Raw genomic sequence first — 13,631 nt, 5'->3', positions numbered from 1 at the left:
AAGATAGGCAAGTTGACAATGCAAATAGATTATACCAGCCTCCACCACTTCCTCAGGCAGCTCATTTTGTACACTCACCACCCTCAGCATGACAAAAGGGATCAAAAGGTCAACTTTATTATCTTTCCCCTCTCATGCTAAACCTATGCCCTCGAGTTCTGGATTCCTGCACCCCAGGGAAAAGACTTTGTCTGTTTACCCTATCTACTCCCCTCACAATTTTATAAACCTCTAAAAGGTCACCCCTCAGTCTCTGACACCACAGGGAAAACAGCCCCAGCCTATACAAGCTCTCCCTATAGGTCAAATCCTCCAACACTGGCAACATCCTTGTATATCTTTTCTGAACCCTTTCAAGTTTCACAACATCCTTCCTTGACTGAACAAATCAGGCACGCAAGGATAATAGGAAAACATTTGTGAAGTGCATTAGAATTGTTTTTTAGAGCAGTAGTTTGCAGAACTTATCCAGGAACCAGTTATTTTAGATTTAATAATGAGAGATCTCTTAGTTAAGCATCCTTTGGGGTTAGTAACCACAACATGGTAGAATTTAAACTTCATTTAAGGAAGAGCAACCTGACTCGAACCAGTGTCCTCCACCTAAATAAGGACAGTTACAGAGTTATGAAGAAAGTTGTTTAAAGTTGACTGGCAAAATCTACTAAGGTCAGTAGATGAACAGTGCCAGATATTTCAACAGAGATGTCATTATGCACAGCAAAAAATTGAACTTCTCAAAGACGACTGAGAAGTAAGAACCAGTTGTGGTTAACAAAGGCAATCAAGGAGAGTATCCTAACAGAAACTAAAGCATGCGGTGCAGTGAAAACTAGTGGTAGCTGAGAGGCTTTGAAATTTTTCTTTTTTGGAACCAGCAGCAGATTTTTATTTTTTTTTAGAGAAAGCTAATGAAGGTGAAGAAAATTGCTTATGACAGTGAATTTGTGAGGAAAAAATACAGCAAAAGATTTTAAAGGATATCTATACATGAGAAGAGTGGCTAAATTAAGAGGGTGGCCCCTGGAGAATGCAACTGGAAATTAGTAACAAGGACATGAAAGCTAATATAAACCAATATTTTGAGTCTGTCTTCACAGTGAAAGACAATAGATCCATCCCTCAGATATCTCAATGTTCAAAGGGCAGCATGGTGATTCAGTGGTTAACACTGTTGCCTCACAGCACCAAGGACCCAGGTTCAATCCCAGCCTCTGGTGACTATCTGTGTGGAGTTTGCACGTTCTCCCTGTGTCTGCGTGGGTTTCCTTCCACAATCATAAAAAGATGTGAAAGTCAGGTGAATTGGCCATGCTAAATTGCCCATGGTGTTAGGTGCATTAGTCAGAGGGAAATGGGTCTGGGTGGGTTACTCTTCGGAGGGTCAGTGTGGACTAGTTGGGCCGAAGGGCCTGTTTCCACACTGTAGGGAATCTAATCTAATAACAAATAAGCCAGATACTAATGGGAGAAAAGACAATTCAATGGTCCTGGATGCAACCAAGTCACCAAGATCTGATTGGATTAGATTCCCTACAGTGTGGAATAGGCAGTCTCCAAACAGGTTTATTAAAGGAAGCAGGATAAGTTAACTCAGTTGGCTGGATGGCTTGCTTTCAAAGCAGAGTGGTGCTGTCAGTGCAGTTTCAATTCTTGCACCAGTTGAGGTTTCCATGGAGAACCGTCTTCTTAACCTCTCCCCTTGCCTGAGGTGTGGTGACCCTCTGTTGTCTGTCTCTAATGGGAAAGTAGCATATGGTCTGGTAGGACTATGGTGGTTTTACGTTTACCTTGAATAAAGGAAGTGGCTGCACAGATGGTGGAGACATTGGTCAAAACATTCCAGAACTCACTGGATATTGACCGGGTTACAGCAGATTGACAAACTGCTGATGTGATTCCTCTTTTTGGAAGGAGGGGAGACAGAAATTGGTAAACTACAGACCAGTTATTAAGGAAGGCATAGCAGGCCATTTTAAGGAAAAAGCTTAACACAATTGAAACAAAGTCACTCTCGTTTTGAGAAAGAAAAATCGCGTTCTTCTTTCTTTTGGACACCCTGAGAACATGCATCTTTTAACCATGACTGACTTTGTTTAAGTACAGTAATTGTTGTGGCATTGGCAAACTTGGTAGACCATTGTGCAAAACAATGAAATAAATGCCCATCAAGACAAAATTCCTGTGCTCCTTCACAAACTGATGTGCCATTTTTAATATATAATTGAGCATGCAAATAAAGCCATGGTTTAACTAAGTGCTACATATCTGTGCTATGCATATTGATGAAAATATGTGGAAAACTTTGCTGTTTAAAATTTATTTACAAATTGACACATCACATATAGCACCATATTAACTCAAAATTTTTTTTTAAAGGAAAACCAGGTTAAATTGTTTTATGGTTTATATGCAAGTTAAGTTGATCATCTTTTGTTTCTTGGTTGAAGTTCTGTATTTGGAGTCTGGTTGACATGCATGTCAATATAATAGATGTTTTCAGATAAGGAAAGAGCACAGTGCTAGGAAGGGAGAGGACTTTCATCTCTGTCAGCTTAAGTATTGATAATGAGAGCATAAATTTTTTTTAACTTTTTTTAAGCTAAAATTAGCATTTTGAATTTTAGATCTGTTTATATACAACTAAATGATCTGTGAAACTGAGATTATGATCATTTGCTATTTGGAGTAAGATATTAAATTAAAAGATTCTCTTGTCCGAAACACACCTTCAGTGTGGAGCCTGTACTAATTCAGGGTAAAGTTTGTGTACCCAAGTATACTTTCAATCGGATACTTGTATGTCAGTTACAAAAGGAGGGATAGTTCTCGGGACTATGGGCTGGATGAATTCCGATCCTATTGTGTGTGTGCTGAATACAATCTAAGTCCCCCTGTTTGTTTAATATATGGATTCTGGTTGAGAATTAATAATGTTGAAATTTGGGCTCTAATTCTAAATCAGCAATGTATTACTGTTTTAATGACTATTTATCTGGATACTCTTTCTCTCTCCTTTGACCCCACCTCCCTCCCTACGCTGCCTCCACCTCCCTCCACCAAACGTAAATTGAATCTTGGTCTTTAAGCATAAATTTTTAGGATGTATTAATTTGGAGAAATTTGGTCGGAAACACAGTCTGTGAAAATTTGCAATGATGTTACAAGTGTCATAGTTACCAAAGTGGTTTGCAGGTTTTAGTCAACATGCCATTTGTTTTCCAAATTACTTAATGTGCCACCTAACTTTTTTGTTCCTTGAGTAAGACTACTTGAAATAGGAAATATCAGTTGCAGCTGATGTGTCAACTGTATTTGTCTGTGATTGGGTGGCTATTGCTAAGGTTAGATCCATCTATTTTTAAATGTTACTGCACTTTGACTTTGTAAGACTTAATTTGTTTTTTTTAAATAAGGTGATCTTGAAATATGCGATATGGTTTGGAGATTTGCAATATTCAAAGTTTGATTTTGTGAGAGAGACTGGCCAGTCTAAAATATTAATAGATAATTGATGCAAAATGCAAGAGATAGGAGTAATCAATATGGCCCACCAAGCCTGATGTACAGTTTAATTTGATCATTGCTTATCTTGGACTTTAATCATACTTTCCATCTGCACTCTAACTACCCTAATTTGAAAGGATCAACTATCTACCTATCCTTACCTTAGATATGTTCAATGATGGAGCATCTACAATCCTCTGGAATAGAGGATTCCAAAATTTTAGCCTTTTAAATGAAGAAATTTCCCATCACAGTCCCAAATGATTGATCCTGAAACTCTACCTCCTTGTTCTCGAATCCCAGATAAGGAAGCAATCCCTCTGTATCTACCCTGTTAATCCCCAAATATTCTTGAATGCTTTCATTAGACCACCATCCATTCATCAGAACTTCAGAGAATATAGACTTGGTTAATTCAGCATCTTGTCAAAGGACAACCCTCATCCTAGGGACCAATCTAATGAATTTTGGCTTTGCTGCTTCCAATGCAGGTAAGTTCTCCTTTTAAATATGGAGCCCAAAACGAAGCACAGTATCTTCCAGATGTGGTCTCCACAGACCTCTGTGCAATTGTGGAAAGACTACTTATTCCTGTACTCCAGTCCCTTTTTCCAACAAAGGCCAACATGCCATTTGTTTTCCAAATTACTTAATGTGCCACCTTGCTAACTTTTTTGTTCCTTGAGTAAGACTACTGGGAACTAACAATAAACTGCAAGTCCCTAGAGCTCAGTTGTGCCATGAGGAAGTAAAATTCTCAGTAACTGAGAAAGATTAAAATAAAGCTTTAACCTAAAATTTTAAAGACTTTGACTCACTTTTCCCATTGTCCATTCTACCTTTTTTGCCCTTGTATTTAACATGTTATTTTAATTTTATTTTGCCTGAGCCTGCCTTGTTCTGTATTTCATTCTGGAATCTGGGATCAAAGATCTGGGAGAAATCTCTTAAAGATTGGCCTCCGATTGCGTGATAAATGTTGTTCCTTTTTCAGCTCATCAGAATTACTCTTCTGAAAATTTTTGATTCCAGTTCTGGACAAGTCTGTTTCCAAAGTAAAAATCAACTGGCAGGAAGTGAGGTCTGCACATGCTGGGGATCAGAGTCAAGAGTGCGTTGCTGGAAAAGCACAGCAGGTCAGGCAGCATCCGAGGAGTAGGAAAATCAATGTTTGGGCTCCAGCCCAAAATGTTGACTCTTCCTGTTCCTTGGCTGCTGCCTGACCTGCTGTGCTTTTCCAGCAAGACATTCTCGACACAGGCTCCAGACTAAGCCTGGCTTGATTAACTAGTTATTTTTCATTTTTGCAAGTTGGTTGCCATGGTAGTCAATCACAGAACATGTTGGCACAAGTCTGTCAGTGTTTTCATGTAAGAATGCAACTCCTGTTCTGCTTTTTTTTAATAAAACTTTTGAAAGATCTTGTATAAAAATGGCAAGAAGGAAGACGCAACCCTATCTCCCAGTGATATCCTTTACACACTCCATTCCAATGAAGTATCACTCTTACTTACACTTAAAAGTTTCTTACTCGAGTAATTGAGGTTGCAAGCATTTCCTTTGAGCAACTTTTTTGCACATGCACCAGATGCAATTCCTTCTATCTCTCAGAGACACACAGCCAGGCTAACTTGCCAGTCTTTAGCTGACTTGGATCACTTTAACGTTGCCAAAACAGCTTAAGATTTCTTTCCAGCTCTGGCCTGAAGATTTTCCACAAATTAAACTGCCCTTCTGTTGTATGGATCTTTTTCATCTGAACTCCACTTGCTCCGAGTCCGTAGCCATCTGTATTTCTATGGGTCATTAAAAGCTCAAATCAACCATAATCTGCAATTATCGCACCATGTAATCTGTTGAGTCATTTACCTTAATTCATATGATTTGTTCGAAATGTCTATAGCTGGCTGTTCCATATGCTATTCTGACCTTTCAGAAAAGAAATACGTTAGATTGTTACAGCATTGCAAACCAAATACCCATTTACCTCTGGGACCCAAGATCCTAAATAATAATCTTTATAAGCTTTCACTATGAGATAGTACAGTTATGTAACAAGAGCACAACATTGTCCAGGACAATTCATGCTGCTTCGTTAGTAACCCATACCCATCTTGAACATTCAGTCCTTCTGCTACTGAAGTATAGTGGTTGCAGTGTTTGTGCAATCCACAGTTACCACAGCAACTTGCAAGGATACTTCAATGTTACCTTCCAAACCTTCTAATTTATTAGAACAAGGGCAGCAGATGCACACAAATGTTTACCCCCTGCAAATTTCTTCCTAGATCTGGCTTGGAGCAAAGAGCTTATTTAATGACCCATGTAGTGCTTCCAAAGGCTGGCTTGAAACACTGCCGCAGGGGTGGCACAGTGGCTCAGTGATTAGCACTGCTACCTCACAGTGCCAGAGACCCACGTTCGATTTCACCCTCTGGCGACTGTCAGTGTGGAGTTTGTACATTCTCCCTGTGTCTGTGTGGGTTTGCTCTGGGTGCCCCAGTTTCCTTCCACAGTCTAAAGGTGCGCAGGTTAGGTGAATTGGCCATTCTAAATTGCTCATAGTCTTGGGTGCATTAGTCAGAGGGAAATGGGTCTGGGTGGGTTACTCTTTGGAGGGTCAGTGTAGACTCATTGGGCCGAAGGACCTGTTTCCACACCGCAGGGCAACTTTTTTGAATAAACCTATTCATAACCTTGCCGCAGCCACATCCAGGAGCACCAATGGGTTTAAATCTTAATTGGGCAGCCTACTGTCTGTTATTTGGTTTTTTGAGCTTTGTTGAAGGAAGTCAGGTGTCAACAGCTCTTCAGTCCCAGAAATGCCACTGAGAAATTGGCCCATGTTTAGGACTGCTGTATGCTGGGGACGTAGATGAAGCGTAAATTGGGAGTGAGCTCACTTATGCCTCTCATGCATGCTGTGATTAGCTAGTGTTGGGTGATGTGGTCTTCTGTGAGGGTGGTCTATGCCATCAGTGGGGGCTTCTGTGGATCAAACAAAGTTGCCTCTTAGCTGTGCATGTGTGCAGCTACTCCAGTTTTCTTTACACCACAATTGATAGAATTCCCACAGTGCGGATAGAGGCCATTTTCCCATAGAGTCTGCAGTGACCCTCTGATAAGCATCCCACCTTACCATTGTAACCTGCATTTATCATAGCTAACCCACCTAGCCTATGCCACCTGGACAGGGACAGTTTAGTGTGGCCAATCCACCTACCCTGACTTTGTTGTACTATGGAAGGAAACTGGAGCATCTGGATGAAAACTACTAAGATGCAGTGAGAATGTGCAAACTCCACACCATTATCCAAAACTGGAATTGAACCAGGATCCCTGGCACTGAGGCAAGAATGCTTACCACTGAACCATGTGGCACTGACTGCTACTTCCAGAAGTAGCTGCTATGCATGGGCCTTGGAGGCCCACGCATCTGTTAAGAAAATTAGAGGGAATGCTTGCCACAGGGTGCTCAAATAAACCTGAGTCTGCAAGCCACCCTTCAAGCTGCATCTTGCAGCCTGTCCATATGGTGCAGCTTCCTGAGAGGTCTATAATTGACTTCATAAGCACATGAATTAACTTGGGAGGGATAGGTCAATATTCACCTTCTCTACGTAATGGTTTAATACTGAGGATTGGAAAGGTAGAAGTCTGGTAACCCTATGTCTTCCCACCTGATTTGAATAACCATCTCTCTCTACTCACCCTGAATTCCACCTTGAATACATAACTTCACAACCTTTTAAAACAGTCTGTGAGTCGATTTTGATAATGCTGCTTTCGTTTTCAAAATATATTTTTTTCTTTTACAGAGACATTGGCATTATAGTGGAAACGCTGTATGGTGAAAATTCTCCCCCTGTTGTTCTGATTGGCCATAGTATGGGTGGAGCGATAGCCGTTCATATTGCAGCTAAGAACCTGGTGCCATCTCTTGTGGGTCTATGTGTGATTGACGTAGTCGAAGGTGGGTGATTTAAGTTGACTGAACTTTTTTGAAAGTTTGTTTCACTTCAATAGATATAATGAGACCCTGCATAACAGAACTTAGAAACCAGCTGTACAACATAATAACTTTGCGATATCTGTTAGTAGTGTATGTTTAAATTTCACGTAAATGTCTTTAATTTTTTTGTTTTAAAAATAATTTCTAGGCACAGCAATGGATGCTTTAAACAGCATGCAAACATTTTTACGGAGTCGGCCTAAAGTGTTCAATTCTATTGAAAGTGCCATAGAATGGAGGTGAGTTTCTTTACCTTTCTGAATACAAGTACGTCTTCGTCCCTTCTGTGAGAGGTTCTGAACAAAAAAAAAACCTCTTCATTCAAAGAGAAAATGTGCCTGGACCATGAAGTTCATAATGTCCCAAAAAGAAACTGAGTTGTTGTAGAGTAAATCTGCAGTCTTAGTGTTCAAAGTGTCATGATGTCATAGTCCAGTTAGAGGTTTAGGTGACAATTAGCCATTCCCTCATCCAAACATTGATTGGATCTATTTCTGGTTGAGAGTAGGATACTTTAGAGAGTTTGTTCAGCTTGAGTCAAATTTTTGCAAAACAAGATGTATTTTTTTTTTGTAAGTATGTAGAGAAAATGAGGTGAACCCCGTGGGAATAATACTTCACTTTTGCAAATGAGTACTCAAGCAGAAAGTTAGATTTCTCACACGTTTTGACACAATTTGCCTCGGAAATTTAAATTGTTTTAAGATTTGAGCACCCCTTTAAATGGGTCTAGAATCCTATTTATCATTTCATAAATCAGTCCCAGAAGTCATGGACATGGTTATAATGAAAGGTGAATTTCTAGTGATATTTAAAGGATCAGCTGTTATTTTTGAGCTAGATAACTAGTTTGCTGCTTTTCAGTGTATTGGTTGCTGAAAAGTAATTTGTGAAATTAAAATAGTGATTTTAAAAAAAACAGTTCTTTTGGCAAATTTCTGATAGTTTCTTGGGGTTTAATGCTTGTACTAGAAAAGGAGTAGGAACTTGCTAACTTATAGAACCAAAATAGAACACAGCTTGAAGGAGTCTTTATACCGTGCAAATACATAGACCTGGAATGCCTCGACTGCAGTTCACTAAGGAACAGTACTTTTTTTGTGAGGAAGATATGCTTTACCAGGCAGACTGAGCTTATAACCTGCTACAGCGCAGCATTATTAACATATAAGGTCAGGTGTATTCCTGATGAAGGGCTTTTGCCCGAAACGTCGATTTCGAAGCTACTTGGATGCTGCCTGAACTGCTGTGCTCTTCCAGCACCACTAATCCAGAATTTTACCCCGTATCTTTGCATATGGCTGACCATCGTTATTGTCTTAAGCTCTAATGCTTTGGTCATTCCAGTGTTTGCAAATTACACCTGCAATTACTCTGCAGTTCTGTATTCACCAAATTTAAGTCCTTGACTTCATTTCCTTTGATGCCATGAAGCAGAAGCAATGTCAAGATGTGAGAGATTTGACTTAGAGCGGAAATTGTTTCCCCAGGTGGAGCACACATTTCCTTGCTTGTTCCAGTTGGACAACTTCAAATATACATAAATAAGAATTTCACTCGCACACGCAAATGTTTTGCAGGCATCTGTATTGCTTCCTGCAGGTCTGTGCCAGATTTTCTGTCAGCTGGCATGATATCTTGCTGTAAGTTAAATTTCCTCCCTTGCACCAACTTATTGGATCATAGACTGACAGCTTGGGAATAAAGGCTATTGTCTCCAAACATGGCTAAAGTAACCTCCGAAGTGCCCAACCATTGATGCAATTGTGGTAAAATCACTGTCCTGCCACCATTTGGGCTTTGACAGAACAGACCAAACCCAGCCAGAAGCAAGGTTTCCAGTTTAAGCTAGGTGTGTATGTTTCCTGCTGCATAGCACTCGAGCTTTCAGGAAGTTGTTAACTGCTGCTGCTGAATTATTTGTTGCAGTTTGAAACCAGTGTTGTTACAAGTTGAATTGTTACGCAAGGCTGCAACAACACCTATAGCTGTCATAAGAATATCATAGACCTTGACCATTCTGCAGAGTGCAAATTGGAACACCATATATTGCAGTGATTACCTTTTCACCACCTGTAAAATCTCGCCAAGAAAAATGGTTGTAAAGCTATTGGAAATAATTGTTCAAGTATTCTAATTCAGGTGTGATGGCAGCACCATTTCATTATTGACGCTGCTGCGAGACTGCTAAGTAAGGACTGTATGGACCATCTCAGCTTCTTGGAGGCATGAGAGGATGTCATTCTGATGTATTTGACATTGAAAATTTAATTTTTAATGAAATTAAATCAATAGCAAGAAGTGGAATAGAGTTAGAAGGCAAAGAATCTGTGTGGGTAAAGTCGAGGAACCCACAAAGGGAAAATGACCCTGATGGGAGTTATGTACAGCCTTCCTAGCAGTAGTCAGGATGTGGGGAAGAATACAAATCTGGAGGTAAAAAAAGATGTAAGAAAGGCACTATTACTATTATCATGGGGGCTTCAACATGCCTGTAGCCTAGGAAAATCAGGTTGTCAAGGAAAAGGAATTTGCAGAATTTCAATGAGATGAGTTTTTTGGAGCAGCTTGTGATAGACCCCACGAAAGAACAGGCATTTAGTGATGGTGAAATGAGGCAGACTTGTATAGGGAGCTTAAGGCGAAGGAATCGCTAGGAAACAGTAACCAGGATATGATGGCATTTACCGTACAGTTTGAGAGAGGGAAGCTGGAATCAGATGTACCAGTATTATACTTGACTAAAGGAAACTATAAAGACATGAGGGATGAGCTGGCCAAGAAGATTTCCCTAGCAGGGAAAATGGTGGAGCACCAATGGCACAGGTTTCCAAGGGTAATTCAGCAGAAATTCAATCAAAGGAAGAGGAAAGATACTAAGGAGAAGACAAGGCAACTGTGGTTGACGAGGGAAGTCAGGGGCAACATAAAAGCATACAATGTGGTGAAGATTAGTCGGAAGCCAGAGAATTAGGAAGCCTTTTAAAAACCCTGCAATGGACGACAACAAAAGTAATAAGAAGGGAGAAGATGAAATATAAGATGGATTATAAAATGGAAAATGAGGTACGATAGATAGTAACATTAAAAAATTGCAAGAGTTGTTTTAAATATTGTAAAAGGAAAGAGAGAAGTGTGGACATTGGACCACTGGAAAATGGTAGGAATGGAGACGTAGTGGAGGGGAGCAAAAAATGACAAGAACTGAATGAGTACTTTGCATCAGTTTTCACCATGAAGGCACCTGTAGCTTACCAAACTTCTCTTAACTGTGAGGGTGTTGGTGGGCAGAGGTGATTTTAGGATCCATGACTAAGGAGAAGGCAGTGGGAAAACTGAAAATTCTGAAGATGGTAAATCACCTGGACTGAGTTGACAGGTTCTGAAGGAGGTAGCTGAGGAGATTGTGGAGATATTCTTGCTGACCTTTCAGGAATCGCTGGAGTCAAGGAGAGTCCCAGAGAAAAAAATGCTAATCTATCACTTGTGTTTAAGAAGGGAGGCAGAAGATAGGAAATTATAGACTAGTTAGCCTTGGTTGTTAAGATTTTAGAGTCTGTTGTTAAGGATAAGATTGTGAAGTACTTAAGCATGCATGGTAAAGTGGAGGTCATGCCTGACAAATCTGACAATTTTTACAATTCTTTGAGGACATAATGAGAAAGTTAGAAAAAAGAAAGCCAATGGTCATGATCTGTTGCATTCACAGAAGGCCTTGACAAACTCACACAGGTGGCTGCTAAATAAGACAAGCCCATGGTGTTATTAGAGTCAGTGTCGTATAGCATGGAAACAGACCCTTCGGTCCAACTTATTCATGCTGACCAAGTTTCCCAAACACAACTAGTCCCATTTGCCTGCATTTGGCCCATATTCCTCTGAACCTTTGCTATTGATGTACCTGTCTGGATGTCTCTTAAATGTTGTAACTGTACCTGCATTAACCACTTCCTCTGGCAGTTAATTCCACATGTGAACCACTCTCTATGTGGAAAAAGTTACCATTCGGCTTCCTTTTATTAAAATTTTCCACCTCACTTTAAAAATATACCCCCTGCTTAGAATTCTCCCTCTCTGGGAAAAGAACTTTGCTATTCACCTCCTTATTTTCTAAATCTCCATAACATCAGACCTCCACCTCCTCTGCTCCAATGTAAAAGGTCCCAGCCTATCTCCTTATAACTAAAACCCTCCAGTCCTGACAGCATCCTGGTAAATCTTTTCTGCACTTAGCTGACCAGCAGAATGACGACAGAGGAGACAAAGGATGGCAGAGTTCGACAAGGGGTAGTGTTGGGACCACGACTATCACATTGTATGTTAATGATCTTGATGGATGAACTAACAGTTTGCAGGTGATCCAAAGATAGGTGTAAGGACAGATGGTGTTGAGGAAATGGGGAGGCTGCAGCAGGACTTGGGCAGGCTAGGAAAGTGGACAGAGAAGTAGCACATGGAATACAATGTGTGAAAATACAAGGTTTTATGCACTTTGGAAGAATAGAGGCTTAGACTATTTTCTAAATGGAGAAAGGCTTAGAAAATCTGAAGCACAAAGAGGCTTGGGAGTTATCATTCAGGCTCATTTGGCAGTTGGGAAGTCAAATATAATGTTAACATTCATTTCAAGAGGACTTGAATACAAAAGCAGGGATGTACTACCGAGGCTTTATAAGGCTGTGGTCAGACAACATTTGGAATATTGAGCTGTTTGGGGCACTGTATCTGAGGAAGCATGTGTTGCCTTGGATGGGATCCAGAAGAGATTCACAAGAATTATCCTGGTGCTGAAGGGCTTGTCATATGAGGAGCAGTTTAGGACATACATACTCGATAGAATTTAGGAGATGAAGTGGAGGGGACAGGACTGATTGAAGCTAACAGAACACTGAGAGGCCTGTGGAAAAGAGATCTTACCACTAGGAGAAAAGAATAGGACCTAAGGATCCATTCTCAGAGTGAAGGGATGACCCTTCAGAACTGAAATGAGGGTTTCTTTTCAGCCAGAGAGTGGTGACTCTGTGGAACTTATTGATATAGAAGGCTGTGGAGACAAAGTCATCGAGTGTCTTTAATATAGAGAGCGAGATCGGTTCTTGACTAATAAGGGCATCGAGAGTTATAGGGAGAAGGCAGGAGAATGGGGTTGAGAAATGTTTCAGCTGTGATCGAATGGTGGACCAGACACATTGCACTAAATGACCGAATTCAGCTTCGATGTCTTCAGGTCTTAGGGGTATATGTAGTAAGTTATTGGAACTCCTCATCCAGGAGTTCTTAAATAATCAGCCTCGTTTGGAGTCATTGAGGTGTTCAGCACGGAAACAGACCTTTTTGTCCAACTCCTCCATGCCAACCAGATATCCTAAATTAATCTAGTCCCATTTGCCAGCATTTGGCCCATATCCCTCAAAGCCCTTCTGATTCATATACCCATCCAAATGCGTTTAACTTATTATTTTACCAGCATTCACCACTTCCTGTGGCAGCTCATTCCACATATCCACCACCCTCTGCATGGAAAAAGTTGCTCTTTGAGTCCCTTTTAAGTATTTCCCCTCTCACTTAAACCTATGCCCTCCAGTTTTGGACTCTCCCACCCTGGGGGAAAAGACCTTGGCTATTTAACCTATCCATGTCCCTCCTGATTTTATAAACCTCTAAGGTCACCCCTCCACCTCCGACACTCCAGGGAAAATAGCGGCAGCCTAATTCGCCTCTCCCTATAGCACAAACCCTCCAACCCTGGCAGCATCCTTGTAAATCTATATGAATGTCTTTTGTTTCCTGCAGTAGTAATGCTGTTAAGAAACCTGAAGTTTCAAGTCTAATGATATGAATTCTCTCATGTCTTTACAGATAAGTCTACTCATGTGTCATGTAGAATGTAACTCAATAATTTCATAGGGTACCAAATAAAATATAAATGTAGTATGTAATGACATCTCTGCTGAGGAGAAACATTACTTCTGTTGGATTCCTTTATTGTGTCTTGCCTGAACAGCAATGTAGAAATTTAAATGTAGAACCTGCAGCGATACGTCGGCCTGACTGGGTGCTGCTCTGCTCTGGTTTGAATTCTATAGCATACTGGCCCATGTACCTGCTATTT

The 13,631-nt window shown here is 40.5% G+C and overlaps 1 protein-coding gene across 2 annotated transcripts in view; it reads left to right on the top strand.

Annotated features, from left to right (window-relative positions):
- The window catches only part of ppme1 (protein phosphatase methylesterase 1), a 61,372-nt gene that overhangs the window by 26,523 nt on the left and 21,218 nt on the right, over positions 1 to 13,631 (top strand). For both annotated transcript variants that reach the window (XM_072577063.1, XM_072577062.1), the window contains 2 exons: positions 7,326 to 7,480; positions 7,668 to 7,758. In XM_072577063.1, the coding sequence (XP_072433164.1) occupies positions 7,326 to 7,480; positions 7,668 to 7,758 (246 nt within the window). The remainder of the gene's footprint in view (positions 1 to 7,325; positions 7,481 to 7,667; positions 7,759 to 13,631) is intronic.

Source organism: Chiloscyllium punctatum, chromosome 9 (genome assembly GCF_047496795.1).
Source record: "Chiloscyllium punctatum isolate Juve2018m chromosome 9, sChiPun1.3, whole genome shotgun sequence".
NCBI lineage: Eukaryota > Metazoa > Chordata > Chondrichthyes > Orectolobiformes > Hemiscylliidae > Chiloscyllium > Chiloscyllium punctatum.
The sequence above is the reverse complement of the archived record's forward strand: the minus strand, read 5'-3'. Positions and strand labels throughout refer to the sequence as shown.